The 22410-nt window shown below is 45.6% G+C and overlaps 1 protein-coding gene across 1 annotated transcript; it reads right to left on the reverse strand.

The window, feature by feature from the left end:
• Positions 1-10083: 10083 nt before the first annotated feature.
• On the reverse strand, positions 10084-20333 carry ALAD (aminolevulinate dehydratase). The gene is made up of 13 exons (XM_020965498.1): positions 20226-20333; positions 17035-17168; positions 16164-16214; positions 15580-15676; positions 15280-15415; positions 15017-15100; positions 14733-14820; position 14542; positions 14377-14432; positions 14155-14242; positions 13881-13967; positions 13405-13534; positions 10084-12830 (listed from the first exon to the last, which is right to left on the reverse strand). Exons 2-13 carry the CDS (start codon positions 17145-17147, stop codon positions 12769-12771), a joined length of 993 nt encoding a protein of 330 aa, XP_020821157.1. The 5' UTR covers positions 17148-17168; positions 20226-20333; the 3' UTR covers positions 10084-12768.
• Positions 20334-22410: the final 2077 nt, after the last annotated feature.

The following is a 22410-nucleotide window of genomic DNA, read 5'->3' on the forward strand; positions in this document are numbered from 1 at the left end:
AATTAGTCTCCCTGCTTCCAACCTCTTCCCTCTTAAATCCACATACTCTGACCTAGTGGAGAAAAGCACTAACTCTGCATTGAGAGTACCCGGGTTTCTTTGGCAACTAACAACTACCCTGGGCCTCTGTAAAAAGAAGAGGCCTCCCAAGTCCCTTTCAGTTCTAGAGCTCTGATACTACCATCAAAGGAATCTTTCTATGGCATGTTTGACCTTGCTCAAAAAGTTCCGGGGACTCTGCTGATTCTGGTATAAGAAGTAGAGACTCCTCAGCTAAGCAGTTAGAGCATTTCACAATCTGGCTGCAATCTTTTTAAAGAGAGTAAGCATTCATACTATTAGAAGCAGCTATTACTCTTTTAAAGTATTATTTGTGATAATTCAGTCCTATTGTTTTACAAATTGTCCACATGCTCCTTTTCCCTCCTGCCTAATTTCCCTCTTCCCCCCATCCCCAGGCTCTCCCCTCTCCAGGTTTCTTCAGGGGTAGTGTGTATGATAAGCCTTAATAGAGGGTAAAAGAGGAGGGTAGTCAAGGGGCTGCGGCCTGGGGAGGAGGAAAGAACAATTCTTAATCATCCTTTAATCCCCTGTTCAGGATGTCACCCCAAACACCCAAACTTTCGGTGAACAGAACCAGATATTCCCCAGACGATGTAACCTACGTTGCTTGACAGTGAGTTAAAGTTGTGTGGTTTCCAACACATCCTTCTGCATCTTTCTATCGCAAAGGACATCCCCTCCTGAAGTGTAAATAGTAACTTCCTTTGGGAGAGGTGAGTCTTCAAATAAGAGGGGCTCCGGATTGGTGCTCTGCAGTCTGCGCAGGTACCAAAACAGGCAGGTTAGGTGGGAGAAGTGGGGAGGTGAAGCGCGAAGCGAGCAGTGGGGTGCAATTCTGGCTACGGCCACGAAGAAGCAGCACTGTTCGTTCAGGGACTGGAGCTGCTTGCCACCCCGGAGAGTGGCGGAGGGCGTTGTAAATTACGCGCTCGGTTGTGAGCTCCCTAGGGGCTGAGTGGGGCCTCTGTGCTTCCCCCCTCCCCCGCGCGCTCATCGCGTGCGGGCCTGCGACGGGAGAGCTCTCTCGGCCTGCGCTTGCGGCAGTCCTGGCTGTGGCCCCCAAGGCAGCAACGGGGGAGGGAGCTGGTGCATCCCATTTTCTTCCCAGAGGAGGCTCGGTACCTACTTTGCTTCCACTACCCTTTTCGCCGGTGCTACTGCACTATACATGGGAGAAAACTGGCCAGCGGGCAAGGGCTCCTGGCTGTTCCAGAGGATGGCAAGTATGGCTCAGAACTCTTAAGATTGGGAGCTGGAAGAGACCTCGGCTCACAGATAAGAAAACTGAAGCCCAGCGAAGCAACGTGATTTTCCCCAAGTCAAATAAATAGTGAACAACCGGGTTGGGATTTGAAGTCGCACCGACGACCTGAAGCGCAGATTTCCTGATGGACGGAACCTGGTTTTGCAAATAGCCTTGAATAAAGGGCTCAGAAGTCCTGAGGTATAATCTTGTCTCCGTTACTAACTGGTTGTGAGACCATGGACAACTCTCTCTTTGATCCTGCTGTACCTCTCTGTAAAATGGAAAGGCTGGCTGCTCTCCAAGGTCCCTCCCTGCTCCGACAGCCTGACGTGCTGAGAAAATAATTGCCAAGAACGACTTCCTCAGAAGCTTCAAGGACCGGTCTATTCTTGGCTTTTCTAAACATAATCCCCGCTGTCCCCCCAAACTTGTAAGATTAAAAAACTGCTCCGTCACAAGGGTATTAAGAGGAGGTAATGCGATCTCAAGAACTTGGAGAAGGCAACCCTGCAGAACAGGTTTTGTGTAAGAATGTCAGTTTCTCAGAAGTGGGTGTGGGAAGGATTGGGGGTTGGGGCCACAAATGTTTAGAAAAGATAAGCCAGAAGCGAACGAAAGATAAGCATTTGATAGAATGTCCGAGATTATCGGGTCCAGAGGGAGGCCCTGCAGAGTGGAAGGAGCCTAGATCTACAGCAGACGTTTGAGGCAACTGAATCAGGCCTCCCCATTTTACAGAGGAGGAAACTGAGGCCCATTGAGGGAGTGACTTGCCTCAGGTCATGCAGATATTAAGCAGAATAAACCTAGGCTTGCTGAGACTAGAGTTAGTATTTTTCCTAATGTGCCATAGCAGCTCCTAGACCTTATTCAAGGTCATCCAGCTATTACAACATCATAGATTCCACTTTATTTTCATTTTAACTTCCTTTCTAGTGAGAAAAAAACAAGAAACTATCCCTAATTGGATTTTCTTGTTCTTCTAAAGGCTGATAATGCAATCCTGATAAGCTCCTTATCTTAATTTTTCTTTTTCTGTTAATAATAATAGCCAGTGTTTGTATAATAGTGATTTAAGGTTTACAAAGCATTTACAAATATGATCTCATTTGATCCTTGCAACCAGCCTTGGAGTCAGGTACTATTATTATAGCCATTTTACAGATAAAGAAACTGAGACAGCTGGCAGTTAAGTGCTTTCTCCAGTTAGTGAGTGTCTGAGGCCAAATTTGAACTCAGAAAGATGAGTCTTTCTGACTTCAGGCCTGGTGCTTTATCTACTGCAACACCTAGCTGCCCCCAACAACTCTAGGGGGTAGGTGCTATTATTATCACTCCATTTTACATATGAGGAAACTGAGGCAAATAGGGGTTACATAGCAAAAAATTGCCTTAGGTTATATAGCAAATAAGTGTCAGATACCAGATTTGAACTCAGGTATTCCTGACTCCAGGCTGGGTGCTCTATCTACTGCACCACTTGAATTTTACCTACCATTCCTCGGTTTAAAACAACAACAACAACAACAAAACAAAACCCAAACCTATTGCCTTGAGAATTAAATATAAACTTAGACTGGCATTTTGGTCTCTTCTCATTCTAGTTCCCACTCATCTCTTTATACTTATTTTATACTGTTCCCCTTCATAAACTCTGTTTCAGTCAAACTAGACTATTAGCTGTTCCTTAAACTCAATATAGGGAAGCTAGGTAGCACAGTGGATAGAGGGCAGGCCCTGGAGTCAGGAAGACTCCTGTCCCCAAATTAAAATCTGGCTTCAGACACTTACTAGCTGTGTGACCCTGGGCAAATCACTTAGCCCTGTTTTCCTCAGTTTCCTCATCCGTAAAATGAGCTAGAGAAGGAAATGGCAAACCATTCCAGCATCTTTGCCAAGAAAACCCCCAAAGGGGTCATGAAGAGTTGGACATGACTGAAAAACAAAACGTCATCAAACTCAATACTCATATTCTATCTGTATGCATTATTTGCACAACCCAATTCTGATTCCTGCAGTTGCTATCATTCTCTCATCAGTTTTCTTTGCACTGTATTTAGTTTTACATATGTTATATTCCTTCTTTCCCCCTTCCTGAAGTTGCATAATGACTTACTTGAAGGCAGAGACTATTTAGTGCCTGATAGGGGCTTAAATGTTGAATGGAATTGTATTAAATTAGATGGGATCAAGGCTGTTTACTTGTCACAGGCCCCATCAGTTTGCCTCATCCTGACACAGAAAGTCAATTTGACTTTTTAAAAAGCAATAGAATAATAAATAAATTGACCTGAATAAAACAGACAATGATGTATAGTGGATGCCTTGGAGTGAGGAGAAAGGAAGGGGTGGAGACATGGGTTCAAATTCAGCTTCTGACACAGACTGGCTGTGTAACTCTGAGCAGGTCATTTAATTTCTCAATGTCTTAGAATCTCTCTGAGATTACAAATTGCACAACAGTTGCTGATTTGCATTAGTGATGGAAGTTTTCTCACAATTCCCTACACTGATGAAACCATAGATCCTGTAAAAAAGAAAGAAGGAAAGGAAGGAAGGAAGAAAGAAACCAGTGAAACAATTTAGAAGTCATCTAGTCCAACTCCTTAATTTTAGAAATGAAGAAACAGGTTCCAAGTGAGAACATGACTTGGCTCCAGGTCACAAAGGTAAGTAAGCGATAGAGCCCAGGGCAGTGACTGTCAAATAGGCCCATTCTTGCACAAAGATCTTAACTCAGACTAGAAGTAAATGGAATAAGTAAATAAGCCCACTTGGGCTTCTGGGCCTGGGCATTTTCTGCCCCAGTGTTCTCTGATTAGGGAAGTGATGAATTAAGTTCCTCTTTGTCTGTGTTTTTTTAACTAGGCAATGGGGTTAAGTGACTTGCCAGGGTCACACAGCTAGTAAGTGTTATGTGTCTGAGGTCACATTTGAACTCAGGTCCTCCTGAATCCAGGGCCAGTGCTCTATCCACTGCGCCACCTAGCTGCCCCTTTTTCTTTTTTGTTTGTTTTTTTTTTTGAATTAAGTTCCTCTGGAAAATGTCCAGCATGTTGTCATGTTGAACAGATGATTGGTTCCCTTCCTGCCCCTCCTTCCCCATGTAGTTTTCCTTAATTTCAGGACTTTTGCCCTGTTCTTGATTTATCCTGATTTTTTCAGGAAGTAGAAAAGAAAGCCCTTCTTTCCCACTTGTGATAAAAAGATCAACTTTTGTGATTTGATGGTATCAGAATTCAATCCAATCCACCAAGTAGTCATTTATCATCTACTGGAGAAGATCTGTGTTCAAGCTGTGTGATCTTGGGCAAGTTAGGAGGTACTTCTTGCAGCATCACTTAGCTCATTTGTATGTTACTGATGCCCAGACTGGGCCTCCTTTATCACTTCTAAATTATTTTATCTCAGAGCCCAGGGTGAAAATGATTAGAGAACACAGAGGGAAGGACTGACAGACCACTGGAGATTGTCATGTCCTTCCTCCCCAGGAGGGCATGCTGATAAATGCATGAAGCTAAACTGTAGGAGAAGGGGAATGAGATCTCATCTTCCTCCCTTTGACCTTGAGATAGACTTCCTATTGGCCATTCATTTCAGCAAATGCAGCAGAGACAGATGCTGCTAGATCTCTTGCCATTTTGCCCTTAAGATAGAGAATTTGGTAGAGGGTGAAGTTAAAGGTGGGGGGGACAGGGAGGAAGAAAGTTGTAGTGGCTATGAATGCTGCTCCTGGGACTCAAGCTGGGCGTGGTGGTGCGAGAGCTGAATTTGCGGTAGGAGCTAGAGCAGGGACCAGGGGGCCCATAGAGCCACCAGTTGGTAACCAGTGTGAAGGAGTGAATTTGTACTAGAGCGCTGAGACATGTAGTTTCCAAAAACCTCATCATAAGAGAAATCCGGGACATAGATCCACTTTCTGCAACTTTCCCCAACCCCTCACCCAGTTTCTCCCTTCCTTTTACTGTTCTAGTCTAGAATCTGGACCTGAGCCCTGGACACCAACACCAATCCCTTTGTCCCCTTTCCTTGAGCTGGGAAGAAAGGCTGGGATATAGTTGGACAGAATGCATATATAGCTCTGAAATTTTCTCCTTACATCTTTATGTCAAATAAACTACGTGGCTACAGAAAATTTATTACTTGTGTAATATAGGGCCAGTCAGGAAATTTACCAACCATGAGCTAGAGTTTTTAGAGCTATACAGATTTTTCCACTTCATAATCCTGAATGCTATTTTAGCCCCCAAGGCTAAAGTTCAGAAGCTTATCATTGAGGGTTTTTTTTTTTATCCTTGGCCACTTGTTTCAAGCCTTTTGGCATGGCAGAGTGAGTTTTTTTTTTTTTTTTGCTAGGCAATGGGGTTAAGTGACTTGCCACAGCTAGTGTGTCAAGTGTCTGAGGCTGGATTTGAACTCAGGTCTTCCTGACTCTTAGGCCAGTGCTCTATCCATTTTGCCCCCTCACTGTACCACCCCCCCTTTTTTTTTCAGAGTGAGTTCTTTACAGGGGAAATGGAGACTATCTCTGCTTATGTGTCAGAGAGACCTTGATGAGACCACTGGTCTGGTGGCTTGAGGAGAATGCCATCTGGTGGGAAAAATATATGTTATATTCTCTTACTGCTTAAATAATGGAAAGACACTATTCTTTTTCTGTGGGCTTACAGAAGGTGGTGCCCAACTTGATGTGGGCTGCTTATATTGCTGCAGTGTTCTAAGTGTACGATGAGCTACCCATCAAGTGTTTACACAGCCTATACTTGTGTCAGATGTAAAATGAATAACTGTCACTTACCTCCAGGGTTGTTGTGGGGATCAAATGACATAATTCCTGTAAAGTGCTTTGAGAACCTTCCATAAATAATTGTTCTTGTTCTTACTGTTGTGAAGTGCTAGGCCCTGGGCTAGGCATTGAGGGTACAAAGACAAAACCAAAAATGGCCCGTTGACCTTAAGAAGTGTAAATTCTAGTCATGTACAGGGTTCTAGTGATGTATAGGGTGCATATATATGTATATGTTAGTGTGTGTGTGTGTGTGTGTGTGTAATACAACGTGTAAATATAAAAGCATACGCAGAATATGATCAGTTGAGGAGGAAGTCAGTTCACTAACAGGGTTTACTTTTCATCACAGTTAATTTATTCTTTCACTTGATGACCTTGAAGAAGATTCAAAACTTCTAATTATAAGGTTAGTGATAGGTGGGTAGTGCCAAAATTCTTTTTTGGTTCCTGAGGGCAGAGGTTTTATTTGCATGGAATGTTTTTAATAGAACCTTAACTTGACTTGCTCCAGCTCCCCTCCTCCCTGGCCACCTAATGCACCTGCTGCCAGACTAGTCTTCCGGTCTACCTCTCTTTTGCTCAAAGGCTTCCAATGACTTTCCTCGTCCTATGTCACTTGGGACAAATTCTGCTGTCCTTTTCAAGACTTTCCATGATTTGGCCCCACCTTATTTCATAGTCTTCTGCTTTACCAACTTAGACCTCTGTCCCTTTTACCTAGAGGCTCTTCCCCTCGCTGAATCTTACGTATCCTCCAGGACTCACCTTAAATGTTAACTGACTCTATGAAGCCTTCCTTGACTATTCCAACTCCAGCTCTGGCTCTGGTCTCTCATGATTCTTAATGTGCTGCCCACAACTTAACACATTGTCTTCCCTCTTTAATGATTTGTGTGCATGTGTCCTTCACCCCAGCTAGACTGTAAGCTCCTTGACTGTTACACTTATGTGTCCTCACAACATGGAGCTGGCTACCAGATACTCAGTATTTCTTGGCTGATACCTGAAACACATACCTCTCCTTCTTCCCAGTTCCTGCAACCCTGAGATTTCCCGTTATTATTTTTTCATTTGCCTGGCCTCTTCTGTTAGACTTGAAGCCCCAGGAGGGCAAGGAGCATAGCTTGCTGCTGTTGCTGCTTTTTGTCCTTCATTCTCAAAGAGGACCATGAGATGCAAGTGAATTGGATTTAAGTGAGGGAGGGCTTTGCAAAGTCACTAGCCTCACTTTCTCCTCTGGAGCCATTTGGGTCCAGTGGCCAAATATGGATGAGGACGACTGGAGGTGGTCCAGGATGCAGTGGGGGACCTTGGCCTTTTCCAGCTAAGGTTTTTAACAGATCTCAGTTTGAGGCAGTGCCCATTCAGTGATTAAGGTTTAATAAAATGAGGCTAAGAATGGTCTTTTTTAAAAAAAAATAGATCTGGGAGGGGAAAACCCTCAGGGTTTCTGGCCAAACCAGAAACAGTTGTTATTTACACTCATTCTGAGTCAATCAAAGCCCCAACAGTGACCAATCAATTGGGGAACGGCTGAACAACTTATGGTATATGATTGTGATGGAACACTCTTGTGCTATAAGAAATTAGCAGGTTGGTTTTAGAAAAACCTGGGAAGACCTGTATGAATTGATGAAGAGTGTAGCAAACAGAATCAAATCTCTGTAAACAGTCACAGCAAAATTGTAATGATGATCAAACTGTGAATGACTTAGCTATTCTGATCAATACAATGATCCAAGACAATTTCAAAGGACTCATGATAGAAAAATGCTATCCACCTCCAGAGATGGAACTCTAAGTGCAAATTGAAGTATAATTTTTTCATTTAAAAAATATTCTGGTAATGTACAGCTGCAAGTCACAGAATAGGAGAATAAAAAAAAACAGCTGAGAATAAACAAAATGGAAATGGTGAGGGGTGGGCTGGAGCAGACAATATGCTACAAATGAGAAGCACAGGAAAAGCAAGGATGATACCAGAGAGCTGAATGACAGGAGCAAAAATATATACATTGGTCACACAGTAAGTGTGAGACAGCCTGTGCACTCCATTGGTATCCATGCAATGGTCAAATCCAAACCTGAAGGTAGGCCACTAACACATTGAAGGGGCTGATGGCCTGTGGTTGAGTCATAGGAGGACAAAGACAAGAGCAGCACAGGGTGGGCTGCTGTTTGTATTTTTGGAAGGAGTAGGAACACTGATGAAATCGCAACATTTTTCTCTAAAGCATGGTGAAAGTGGGAAGTTTTTGGTTCAGTGATTTGATCCTTTGGGCCAACTGGATAAACTCCAAGGAAGACTCTTGAGCAGGTCCTAATTCCTACACTTCATGGAGGAAGGCACAGGAAGATGGAATCTGACCTCCAACCTGCAGAGTGACAGGGATGTCTTGGGGAAGAGTTCATTGAGGTAAGGCAAACATGGGAAAGGTGGGAAAGGAAAGTGGATTTTCCCCCACCCTGCTTTCATCTCAGGTTCTTTACCCACTGCAATAACTATTCTAGAGAAAAAGGATAAATTCCTCCATGGTCAGAGAGATCTCAGTGTCACTTGGGCCTAAATTAATCCCTATTCCTCCCTCAAGTGGCCACAGAACAAAACATTTAGTCCTTGGCCACAGATGATGTTTGACCTCCCCCAATTCGACAAGGATTTATGAAGTTCCAACTGCGCGTCAGAAGTTGTGCTAGATGCTGACAATACAAGGACAAAAGCGAGAATGATCTACCCTCAGGGAGCTTCCATTCACGGTTACACCCTTGTATTTGGTCTTGGGCACCAAGGATCCAGGTGATGGTTTCTCCACTCAAGGAACCACCTGAAGAACAGAGCATGAATGGTTCTTTGCATCCAGATAAAAGGTCGTAGCAGTGAGTGGAAGCTCCTTGAGGAATTAAATGGGTTAAAGATACTTCACCCTGTAAATGAGGCAGTGTTGGCCAACGGAAAGAGTATGAATGGACTGGAAACCTTGAAGCCCAAGTTCCAGTCAGTCCTAGCTCTGTCATTAGGGAGCTGGGTATTTAGGTCACTCACTTAACCCCTTTGTGTCCTGGTCTGCAAAATAGGAATGAGGTAAAACACCATTGTAAAACCATTTACCAAAATGTGCTGGAAAATGCAAGATTTGGCAAAAGAAGTGAAGACCCATATCCAACCAGTGAGCAGGGGCAGGGTGGCGGGGAGGGAGCACCTTCTTGGGGTCTGTTCTAGTTCTTCCTTTCCCTGGGATGATACGGAGGTGTCAGGAAGACGTTGAGGTAGATTTAAGATCCTGAGAGTGAGTCAGACCCTGAGAGGCCTGAGGGTGGGGAGGTCTAGGGAGGGAATGCTAGAGAAATACTAGTGGTGTTAGTCAAAGCTCCCATGCCTCTCACCTCATGCCTGGATTACCTGCTGAGAGGTCTGCCTGCCTCAAGTCTCTCCCCACTCCAATCCATCCTGCACTCAGTCAGTAGTGATTTTCCAAAAGCACAGGTCTTATCATGTCATGCACCACTCCCTCTCCCCTCAGTAAACTCCAGTAGCTTCCTATCACCTCCAGGATCAAACACAAAATGCTCTTTGGCATTCAAAGCCTCCATAACCCAGCCCCCTTCTAGCTTTGCAGTGTTCTTATACCTCACTTCCCAACATGAAACTCTTGGATCCATCCAGTGACACTGGCCTCCTGGACATTCCATGAACAAGATACTCCGTCTGTCAGCTCTAGGCATTTTCTCTGGCTGTTCTCCATGCCTGGAACATTCTCCCTCTTCTGCTCTGACTGCTGATCTCCCTGGCTTCCTTTAACTAAACTAAAATTCCACTTTCCACAGGAAGCCGTCTCACATTTAATTACTTCCTACTTATATCATATATGCTTGCTTTGCATAGATTTGTTTGCACGTTGCCTCCCCCTTTAGAAGGTAAGTTCCTCGAGAGCAGGGACTGTCTTGTTTCTTTTTGTATCCTCAGCACTTAGCACTGTGCCTGGCATGAAGTAAGCACTTCATATTTATTGATTGGGCTCTCTTCTGTCCAATAATGATGATGACAAGTTTACATTTACATGTCACTTTTTAAGATTTACAAAGCAGTTTTTCTATACATGATCTCATTACAGCCTCACAACAACCCTGCAGAGGTAGGATTCCCACAACCCTCCATTGTCAGACTTTCCCATAAACATTAGTGACACTTACAGAGTGCAAAGTTGGCAAAGCACTTTACAAACATTATCTCATGTAGCATCCTTGGCTTGTGAACCTTCCATGACTCCCCATTACTTAAAGAATAGTTGAAACTCCTCAGCCAAATACTGAAGGCTGTCTTTGATCTCATTCCATTGAATCCATCCACTCTTTTCTTTCCATTAATCCCCCCCCACCCCTTCTGAACTCACAGCTCCCTTTTTAGGCCTTGCTCCTTTCCTCCTTTATTCATACCAGTGATGGGTTGGAAGCTTTCCCTCTTTCTCCTCCTCTTGGTTCAGCTAAATCTTGCCTGTCCTTTAAAATTAGGCTAGATTCCTTGTCTTCTCTATGAAGCCTTCCCTAACCTCCCCAGGCTGAAGTAACCTCTGGATCCTCCAACACTTTGGAACTGTACCCCTCACTGGGCAGCCAGCCTACAATCCCTGATACTGCTGGTTATCTTTTTATGCTGATGTCCCACCTCCCTCAGTTTAAATATCCAGTCTGGGTAAAATACTTGGACAGAACATTATACTGCTATGGCCAAGGCTGTGGGTCAGAGCCTCCCATATGCTTTTCTCTCTCCCCACCACAGACCATGCTAGACTTCAGCCACTCGATTACTGGAATATGTAGGACAGTGAGCTGGGTTCTTAGTACAGTCCACTCCACTAAGAGGAAAAAAAAGTGACCCTAAAAGACAACAAACTCCAGGTGTCCTCTGATAAATGGGAGCAAGAACATCAAATTATATAAGGGAAATGACTTCATGAGATAATGTCTACGAACAGTTAGAGGAAAGAGCCTAAGGTTTGCACCCCAGCTCCAATGCTGACTGGCTCTGTGACTGGGAAAATTACTTCCCCTCAGCCTTAAGTTTCTTCCTCTAAAACAGGTGTAATACAGCATCTGCACTACCTGCTTCACAAGTTTGCTGTGAGGCAACTGCAGTAAGTACTGTGTAAACATAAAGAAAGGGGCTCCCATCTGTATGCAGGCCTATTCCTTCCCTCCCCCCAGATCTGCTGATCATGGGAGGCTTGATCCAGGGCAGAAAATGTAATCAAACTGAAACAAATTTGAGCTGAGAAACATATCATACTTGTCCTTGAACTGAATAAAGCTGGATTTTAAAAATATAACTTTATTTTATTTTAACATCCTGATGATCCCTGGGGTCTTTCAAAAATAGTTTTCAAAAAATCTATGATGCCGAGTCATTTGAACTGAATTTGTTTTTGTCTGTCAGCAAAAGCTCTTATCTGCCAGCTCGTGGACCACTGCACTTGGGGGCTGCAGAAGACCTCAGAAATCATCTAATCCCCTCATTTTACAGATGAGGAAACTGAGGCCCAAAGAGGCTAAGGGATTTACTCAGAGAGATGTTAAGCATCAGCAGAAGAATATGAACACAGGTCCCTGACTCCAGACTCGAGGATATCGAATCCAATTCCTTCATTTTACAGAAGAAACTCAGGCCCAGAGAGGAGAAAACTTTCACATTTTCACTCAGATAAGCAGCAGAGCTACAGACAGACAGATAAAAACAGGACGCTGGACTAATTTGACACACTAGGGTGGTATTTGATTTTCCCTCCTCAACTCACCAGGACCAACTCACTCTGGTGTCTAACATAATCCTGCTTCCTAGCATTTTATTTTTATAGGCAGGGGACAGTCACACCAATGACACCAGGCACAGAGAACAGCACTGGGCTGTAAGAGAATCACAGAATCGACCCTTCACATAAAGCAACAACAGTCCAAGACCTTCACTTTAGACTTAAGCTTCAGCCCTGGAGATAATAATGGTAATACCAATGATTCACATTTTCATAGCATTTAGAAAGTGCTTTTGTCACAAAGATCCTGGGAGGCAAGCAGTACAAGTATCACAGATGAGGGTCGTTGAACTCCAGGTCTAATACTCTTTCCACTACTGGGTATCAGCACTGTCACCTCACTCTCAGAGATTCTGCTATGCCAATGTCACTCTTCTAAGGCCCTGCTCCTTGTTTACTCATTGCTGGATGGTTTCTGTTGGCTTGAAATGATTCTAGTAGAAGGCAGGATCTCCCTGGTCTCAGTAGGTCAGGACACTTGAGGAGCTAAATAAAACCTGGAGGTTTTCTAAAAGAAAGTGTGACAGTAACACCCAGAGAAGAGGAGCTTCCAGGTGAGGGGTCTGCTCGACAGACCACAAAAAGCAGGAGGCTTGAAGAGCAGAGCTGCCTTGAGAAGGAGGGGGTAGTGGTGCTGAGGGCTTCAAGGCTCTGCGTGCTCACCAAGCCTTCCCATGGGCTGCCAGCGATGAAGGAAGGGAGGTCCAAGGGGCCCTGGGTGCGGGGGCAGGAAGAAGGGAGAAGGGACAATTTTGAAGCACCTTTTACTCTGGTTTTCACTTCTGTAAGGCCTCTGGCTTATCTTCTTTTTTTTGTTTTTCTTCATTTAAAAAACATTCTTAGTTCTTGTACTCTCTATCTGTCCATCATGGCTCCTTTAGCCATTGTAAGAGCTGAGGTGTGTAGTAGGTGATGATGATATCAGCACCTGTATTTAGAGGAAAAGAAAAGGGGGTGGCAGTACCATGGCTGGCATGGAGGTATCCCGCTGGCCTGTATGCTCTGCCCACCCTCAGGAGCAATGGGCACTGCCTGGGACCTTTCCGCAGTATTTGCAGCCACCAGAGAAGCATCATGTGTTTTAGAGGCTAAAGGGTCAACATGATGAAATGGGTGAAGGCACAGACTCACCTTGAGTCAGGAGACCTGGCTCAAACCCAGTGAATACTCATTGCCAGACTGACTGACTGACCCTCCCTCCAACACATCTAAGCTAGGCAAATCCTTGGTCTTGTAGAGACTCACTTTCCTCATTGTAAGGTGGGAATATTATTTGTCTTATTTACCATAAAAGGCTCTTGGGAGGAAATCATTCGGTGAACCTTAAAGTCTTAATTTTAAGTGACTATCATTATCCATATCCTCACTGTGGGCCTGCTTCCTCAACTGAAGCCAAAGCCTTCAGCCCACCAGAGTTTGCAGACAGAGTACTAATTCACTCTTTATTTCAGTGTCTCGGAAGCGGTGGAGGAGGGTCCTCCCCCAATCCCTGCCTTGCGTACCTGCTCTTCGGAAGGCTGTCATGGCCTCCATCACAGCGGTCTTGAGGTCAAAAGCCCCAGCTTTGGCCCCATGCCACAGCATGGCGAACTCCCCAGAAACGTGATACACAGCAAGGGGCAGGACAGTGTGCTGGAGAAGGGGATGAGCTAAGTTACAGGGAGTGGCTGATGGTGCCCTTAAGGAAGCATGCTCCCATCTCCCCCACACTGTGGCCCGCCCTGTTCTTGTCTGAGCAACCTGACTTTTTTATGTGTCAAACTTCAGGACTAATAAAAGACTGACTAGCTTTATTATGAGGTGGTGAGTTCCCTGTTACCAGAAGTAGCCAAGAAGAAGCTGAATGATCTTCTGTCAAAGATGATATAGGAGGGGATATTAGACTAAATGTGACCTTCCCACTCATTCTGTGATTCAAAAATTCTGCAGAATCCTCCCCTCTCTCACAGTTCTGCTTTTGATTTTGTCCTCCACTCACCTTGTTCTTCACTTCTCTTACAATGTCCAAGTATGGCAACCCTGGCTTGACCATCAGGATATCTGCTCCCTCCCGAACATCTCGATCCTAAGGCACATGGGATGGACAATGTGACCTCCAAAGCTCCTCCCCCAAACCACTTCCAAGGCAGACAGTAGGAAATCCTGTGGTTGGGGGAAGGAGGAAGGTGCAACAGGGTTCTTAGGGAAGGAGGGGAGGGTGATAAAGGAATGGTTGGGGTAGGGAGGGGTGGGGCTTGTCCCCATTTACACACCACAGCTCGAAGGGCCAGGCCCCGAGCCCCAGGAGGCAGTTGATAACAGCGTCGGTCACCGAAAGCAGGGCTAGAATGTGCTGCATCCCTGTGGAGTGGGAAAAAAGCCAGGTCATCAGGATGGGGCTAACTTGGCCTCTGGCTCCTGGGGTCTTACCACAGACTGGGAATACCAGGGTTGCCTGGTGCCAATTCCTCTCATTGCCTCCAATTTCCACTCACCGGAAAGGACCATAGAAACAAGAAGCAAACTTGGCACTATAGCTCATCACTGATACCTGTTGGGAGAAAGTCTGGACTGAGTATTCTGCCAAAAGAGCTCTAAATTTGGAGCCAGGAGCCCCAGGCTCTAATTACTGCCCTGGTGAGTTTGGATAAATCACCTACCCTTTTTGAGTCAGTTTCCTCATCTGTAAAATGTGGTAGGAGGACTTTATAGCTTTATGTCCTAATAAGCTGATAAGCCCATAGATTCTAGGCATAGACTGGGGAGGGGCTTGGCTTTCAGTCCCTGGCAGCCACCTCCCTCTTATTTGCCACCTCTTCCAGGGCACTACCTCAGCCCCCTGCCCCGTTACCTTGTTGCCAGCCCATGGGTAATCAATGCCTCTTTGATAGCAGCAATTCGCCCATCCATCATGTCTGATGGAGCCACCACCTGGCAGCCTAGAGGGGTTAGAAGATGGGAGGGGATTGAACTAGACATTTTCCAAGGTTTCCATCAGCTCTAATCATGTCTGATTCTGTAGACAAAGAGATTCTGTATTCTGTTTGTCTCCCAGAACTAACCAGGCCTTCAAATACCCAGAACATGTTTTCTCTTTCCCTTCCATCAAGGGCCATGTGATATTTGGTTACTTACCTGCCTTGGCATAGGCTAGAGCAATTTCTGCCAACCTTCTGCTGCTGTCCTCAGCCCGCAACGAGCCATCCTCCCTCAGGAGCCCTGTAGGACACCCAGCTGGGACTCAGGAAAGGTTCTGGGATCCCCCTCTGCCTCCCAACCCAGGAAAACTCCTGGATTCACCAGGACTTAGCCTTGATGGCAGAACAGGAGGAAAGAGATGGGACTGGTGGGGAGAGGAGTGCGTAGCAGAAGCAGAGTCTGGGGAGCTCAGGACTCACCACAGTGACCGTGTGAGGTGTAGGGACACAGGCATACATCACAGGCCACCAGTAGCCTGGGAAACACCTTGCGCAGCAGACGGATTGCTTGAATGGCTGGGGTGTCTTCTGTGTCAGCTCCTGAGCCCAACTCATCCTGGTTGAGTGAGGATGGCTTTATCACCGCTATCCATGCCTCTTCACCATGCAGGTCCTCAACTCTCACTCCTACCACACATTCTTCCCCTTGTCCTTCTCTTCCCCTGAGGGGTTAGCCTCTCCTTTCTTCACCCAGCCACACCTTGCTACCCATGTTCTTACCTTGGTGACTTTGCTGGGTACCCCAAAGATCAGGACACTTTGTAGGCCCTTGGCTACTAAGGGCTTAAGCATCTCTTCCAGTTTATTCACACCATACCTGGGGAAGGAGGAAGGGCAGCCTGAACTTTGGGAAGACAGTTTGCTCATCCTTCTTGGGACCTTATCTTAGGGTTTCAGATTGAGGCTGGAGAGCGAGAGAGGTTGGACCTATCTGTGTTATTCTCTTGTGAAGGGTATTGCATGCATAGGTGTTTAATAAAAGTCTGATCAAGGCAGGAGTGGAAGGTGCAGGATATGAGGATATTATAGGGCGAAGGGCTGTACATTACATTTCATACTTCCCAAAGTGGTTTTACATCTGTTATCTCACTGAGTCCTCACAAAAACTCCACGAAATGGGTAGGGCAGATTGAATTACTCTCATCTGGCAGTGAAGACCAGGGAGTTTAAAGTGACTTACCTCCGTGATCACACAGCTAGTTAGTAGGTGAGCCTAGATTAGAACCCAGATCTCCTAATTTCTAACCCAGAATTCTAGTCACTCTTCCCTTCTCCTAGAGATCTTCCAGGAGCATCTCTCTTACCTGGCAATGCCAGGAAGGCTGTCGATTGGTTGCACAGCATCAGGTATGTCCCTGGAGGAAGCAGAGGGGGTAAGGTATGGGAGGATGGGTAGGGGATGAGGGGAAAAGAGCTGAGTAGATATAAAAATGGAGAATGAAGTATCTTGACACAATCTTGTGATCTAGAAGATGATTCCCTGGGTAGACCCACCCATCAGGGCATAGGGGTGTATCCTGAACAGGAGACCAGTGACCTGTACTGGGGCTAGCAACAGCTCACATTTGCTTTCTGTTTTACTTGTATGTCTTACTGGTGTGAAAGGACTCTCCATAGCCTAATTATCTCTGGTTGAAATAACAAAACAGACTTTCTGAACCCCAGCATAATCGATGACCAGATGTTCATCCTACGGTGCTCACACCAGCACTCAAGTAGCCCACGAGGGTCAGCTTGAAGAACCACTTGGCCTCTTGCTCATTATCTCTTATTTGTAACAACAATCACAACAATAACAATAACACCCCACAATTAGATTTTATGACTTTGTGAAAGCTTTATGATTTTTCAAAGGACTTTGTTAACCATTGTATTTGCTAATTTGCTATTTGATTTGCTAATCATTGTATTTGTGAGCTGGGCAGGAGAAGGATTCACAAGCTCAAAGAGGAAGTTATTTGCTCAAGCTGGTAAAACAGGGAGGGTCAGGAGCAGGTAATTCCTAAAGAGGGCTTATAGTTTCCCCCGAGAGAGAGGAGGCAGGTAGATAAGCCTATTTCAGTAGCCAGATGCCCTTACTGGGTCAGTTGGTGCAAGCTGACCTCTGCAAGACCTTTCTTCCCACTACCAAACCCCACAAACAGACTGAAGTTGGCCATATTCCCAGGAACTTACGTGACAAAGATGGGGTAGATGAGATTGGAGGCATCAAAGGTACTGGCTGCTGTCTGCCAGTTTCTCAACAGGGGGTGGAAGTAGCCGCTGTGAAGCAAGGACTCTGGCTGCATGACTGGGGCTCCGCAGGAGTTCTTGAGACAAGAAAAGAAGTATTTACTGACCGCCTCATACCCAGCCCTGTGCTAGGGGCTCTTACAAGACAAAAGAAGGCTCACAGATAGTTCCTGCTCTCAAGGATCTTACAATTTTAAGAAGAAAAAAAGGACACAAATGTATATGCATATATATATGTATATATACACAGACACAGAGACAGACAAATACACAACGCAAAAAGGCAAGCAGGAGCAATACTGTAGAGGGCCTTGATGCCTAAGCTGGGAAGCTCAAACTTTGCATCCCACAGGTAACAGGGAAGCAAAGGAGTTATGTGATGATCAGAGCTGTGCCTTTGGAAGCTGAATCTGGCAGCAGGTACAGTATTGACTAGAAAAGGGAAGAAACTGGAAGCAGGGGCATGAATTAAGAGACCGATGTAACAATTTTGGGCTAGAGCAGTAGAGATAAGAGGTTCAGTTTTAAACACATCAATTTTGAGGTGATAAATAACAAGAATTCCAGCAGGCAGGCAGGCAGAGATGAGGGAGGTGATAGTGTAGGGGCAACTGAGTTTTCTAGGCTTTACCCCAGCTGGGTCTCCTACAATTCCAATGTGGCCAGTAGATTGGTATTGCTGCTGTTTAATCTACTACCGATGAACTCTGGGCACCTGGCAGTTTCTGGCTCCTTTCCCAGTCAACCTAGAAGGCTTATCTTAATTTTCAAGGCCCAGTCCTGTTTGGTGGTTGTGTTATCACTAGAAACACAACGCCTCAGGCTTTTGCCACACCCCAGGGTTAACACACTACCTCTCTTTCCCACCCCCAACACACACCATATCCTTTCCCCCTCAAATACTGCCACCTTACCCAGTACATACACTCAGCCCTCTATCTCTCTCCAAAATCCTATCTTAGGGCCACAGACACATTGGGATAGGCCACAACTGGGACAGAAGTGAGCTACAGGCTTACACATTGTGCTCGCCCAACTGCCCACATTCCACAGACCTCCGCAGGTTCCTTATCTGTAAAATGAAGAGGTTGGATTTCGAAGGTGTCTTGACCTCTGCCATCTTATATGATTTTTTACACTTCTGAGGGGCAAGGGAACCACAGTATGATAGAGGAAGCAGATAACTAACGTTGGTCCCAATTCTTTGGCTTCTGAATATCAGCTCTTGTGAGACAACTTTCTGCTGGGCATTTTATAGCAGTGTCAATCTATCTCGTTCCTCATCCTCAGTAGGTGCAGGTTAGCATGCAATAGGAAGATCTCTTAAGCAATCCCAAGAACAACCACTTCTTGGATACCATCATATCACTATATAGAGATAGGGCTAGTCTTGGACCAGTGAAATCCCAGATAATTTATTCACCTCATTTGAGTCAACAACTCCATCCTCTTCTACCACAACTTCACCCAAAATTGCTAATGTTTCACAAGGCCTGACTTCTCTGCACTGTCAGATGCTAGGCAGAGTAACAGATCTAGGAGGAGTTGTTTCAGATTTTGGGAGCTTTGGCAGAAAAGGGGTAAAAGGCTGGGCAAACCCTTCAAAAACAGGTATACTTGTCAAATACTATCCCATCTTGTAATTTCACCAGTGATTCAGTGAAGGAGTTTGAGATCACAGCTTGCCACCAGCAGCAACCAGATTCAGGGAACCAGACAAAAAGATCCAGGTACTATGGAGAAGTTATTATAGAATCCTAGAATATTAAAGCTAGAAGAGACCAACTCCATTTTTTCAGAGGAAATTGAGGCCCAGGGCAGTAAAATGACTTGCCCAAGGTCACACAATTAGTAGTGATGCCAGAACTAGAATCCAGGTCTCCCATTCCCTGTTCAAATGCCCCTTCTACTAGAACGCATGTAACATCAGGAAACTTGTACTTTTTTTTTTAAGGGTTGAGAGAAGAACCCTCTCTTGGTTGGCAATAAGAGGGCAACAAAGTCAGCAGATAGGAGGTTCAGCAGACACTACTACCAAGGGTGCTGGCTTATAAGAGGTATAAGGGAGGAGGGAGCAACTGTAAACACCATCACATTAGACTACTAAAGCCTAGAGGGACATTAAAGGAACAGACAATGGCAGAAGCAGAAAAAATTCCCTAAGCTTACAGTCTGGAAAATACAGTCTCCTTGCCAAGGAGTGGGGAGTGGGTACTGTCTGGACGGTGAAATCAAATTACTCAGTCAGAAAAGGGGCATTAAACTCTCACTACCCTAGACTGGCAGTTTGCCCTGGTAGCCTTGAAGACGTAGAGAACTTTTTGTATCTTGGTATTTGTATCTTGGTGCTGGGTCCTGGGACTTGGGAGAGAAAGTAAAAAGTCCTAGGGTCAGTTCTTGCAGGGCAAAGGCTCAGGCTGGTCGGTTAGTTTGGGACCGGCTTCCAAGGTATACTCAAGGGCAGGCCATGTGACCCCAGCCCTGGCTCTGGGCCCTGACTTTGCTTTCCATATCCGCAGGGGCAGCAGCACAGATGTACCATTACGGTAGCAGTCAAAGGAAAGGAACTCGGTCTGAACCAGAGACGTTTAAAAACCCTGGGACCTTGTAAAGCGGGCTCCCCAGCCCATGTCAGAGGGCTCATGCCTGGGTTAGCATGGACCCGGGAGGAACTTGCATCCAGGAGGCTGCGACTGGGGGAAGGATGGCTCTACTGGAATCGGTGGAGGAAGCCTGGGGCAGAAATAAGGCTCTAGGGAGCCAGGTTACCAGACTCTGCTACTCACTGACAGTGTGACCTTGGACAAGTCAATTTCCCTCTCTTACTCTATTTCTTCTGTAAAATCAGGCACGAGGGACCGCCTGCTGTCTTTCAGCTCTAACAACCTGCAATTTACGAACTCGGATGTCTCTTTCATGCCTCCCGCTCCCACCCCGCACCCTACGGAGGAGAGGCCGCGGCCGGGGGTCGTGAAGCTTGGGGCTGCGATGGTCAGTCTGGAGATGGGGGAGGCGACCCTCCAGCGAGGGCTGCCCAGTCTGGCCGGAGGGTGGGGGGCGGCTGGGCACGCTCCTCTGGGAGGCTCCCCGGCCCAGTCACTCGGTGCCAGCCCGTAACCCAGGTCCCTGCTTACCAGGAGCCGCCGCGGAGAGCCTGAGCGCGCTGCTGACCGGGAGCTCGCCGCCGCGGTTCTAAGTAAGCCCACGTGGGGGTGGGGCGGGCTCACCCGGAAGCAGCTTCTCCCGGCCAGGCCCCGCCCCCTCGGGGCCCGCTGCTGTCCCCTACTGGCTGGCTCCGCCCCGGGCCAGCCTCCCTCCACCCTCAGCGGGCAGGCGGGGCGTGGACTGAGCAGCCCCGTTACTTTGCTAATTGAGCACCCTATGAGAGTGCGGACACTGTCGTCGCGCGGGGGATACCCTACCCTACTGAGATCAAAGTCCAACGCGAAACCGCCTACCGGACAACCAATGAGTGGCTGGTGAGACGGGGAGGGTTGAGGCTTATGACTCCAGTAAGAGAGGACACAAGTCAAGCAGTTACTGAGCTTCCACGTGTGACAGCGCTGGCCAAAAGATGACGAAGACGTTCCTTGCCTGCTTACAATAGTGTTGTAGACAGGACGTAACACAAGTGTGTGAACTAGAAAACAAATGCAGGAAGTGTTCAGAGAAGAGCTAGAAACAAGTGGGATGGAGTCTTTGGGCCTGCCCTTACAAGGTAGAAGTTGTAAGGGCATTGGAAAACGACACACAAGTGTTTTAATGAGACCAGAGTGAACGGGGCAAATGCTGTATGTAGAATAGCAGAGGATATGGCTGGATACTAAAGTTGGGCCACATTTATGGAGGACTTTGAATACCTGAATGGAGTTGGACTTGCCATAACAAAGTCACATTGCAAATGGTTTTTGTACAGATTGGAAGACTAAAAGGAAAATTAGCTGAGAAGCAAGTGCAGTAATTCAGGTGTGACAGGACAAGAACTCCATCAAGAATCATAGAATCTTAGAAGTTAGCTAGTCCAACATCTCAGCAAATTGAGGAAACTTCTTATATCCAAGCTATCTGAAAAAACAAAAAGCTTCAAGTCACTAATAGAGAAATTAAAATTAAATCGAAGCAGTTCTTGGTTCCACCTCACAACTATCACATTGGCAAAGATGACAAATGTTGGAAGGGACTGTAGTAAAACAGCCATAATAATGCACTATTAATGAACTTATGAATTGGTACCTCCATTCTGGAAAGCAATTTGGAACTCTGCCCCAAAAGGCTCTGAACTGCACACTTACCTTCTGACTCAGCAATAATCTTTACTAAGCCTATCCCCAAAGAGATCAGAGGAAAAGGATTCATACATACAAAAATTGTTGGAGTAGTTCTTTTTGTAGTGGCAAAGAACTGGAAACCAAGGGGATGCCAATCAGTCAGGGAATGACTGAACAAATTATGGTATAGGAATTCAATAGTGCCATTAAGAAATGCTGAAGGGATGGGTTCAGAGAAATTTGGGGAGACTTGTATGAACTGATGTAAAGTGAACAAAACCAGGAGTACAATTTGTACAACAATTTTGAAAGACTTAAGAATTCTGATTAATTTGATGACCAACTATGAATCCAGAGGAGTGATGATGAACCTACCACCTGAAGTGATAGATTCAAGAAGCAGAATGAGGCACACAGGTTTTGGATGCAGACAATGTGGGAATTTGTTTTGCTCGACTACAACAACAACTAATAATAGTTAGCATTTATATACCACTTTACAAATATTACCTCATTTAATTCTCACACCAGTCATGGAAGGCAGGTATTAAGAATATATATTTTTTAACAAGGATTTTGTTTTTCTTTCAAACTGAGGAGTAGAGGAAGAAGAGAAAATACTTGTTAACTAAACAACAACAAAAAAACCAAACTCAAAAGCCAACTCCTTCTTCACAGTTTCGGGTGGTCATCCAGGCTCTTCTTGAATATTTTCAGGAAGCAGCAGCTCACTTTCCCACAAAGCAACCTCATCTTTTGGAGACCTCGCGTTGCTAGAAAGCGCTTCCTTCGTATGATGAACTGCCATTTGCTTTCCTATAACATCTATTTACAGGGTTCTACTTCTCCCCTCTGGAGCCTAATAAAAGGAACTTGTTCTCTTTTCCCTAACAGCCCTTCTGGTACTTTAAAGACCAGCAATCCTATCTTTCCCTCCCCTTTAGTCTTTTCATGGTTAGGCACAACACAATCCTTCCCCCCTCCAAGTTCTTTCAACATTTAACAAATATTCATTCATGACATGACCCAGCAGGCAAAGAATATACTTGTG

The sequence above is a fragment of the Phascolarctos cinereus genome, unplaced genomic scaffold, assembly GCF_003287225.1.
Source record: "Phascolarctos cinereus isolate Bilbo 61053 unplaced genomic scaffold, phaCin_HiC Scaffold_2;HRSCAF=192, whole genome shotgun sequence".
NCBI lineage: Eukaryota > Metazoa > Chordata > Mammalia > Diprotodontia > Phascolarctidae > Phascolarctos > Phascolarctos cinereus.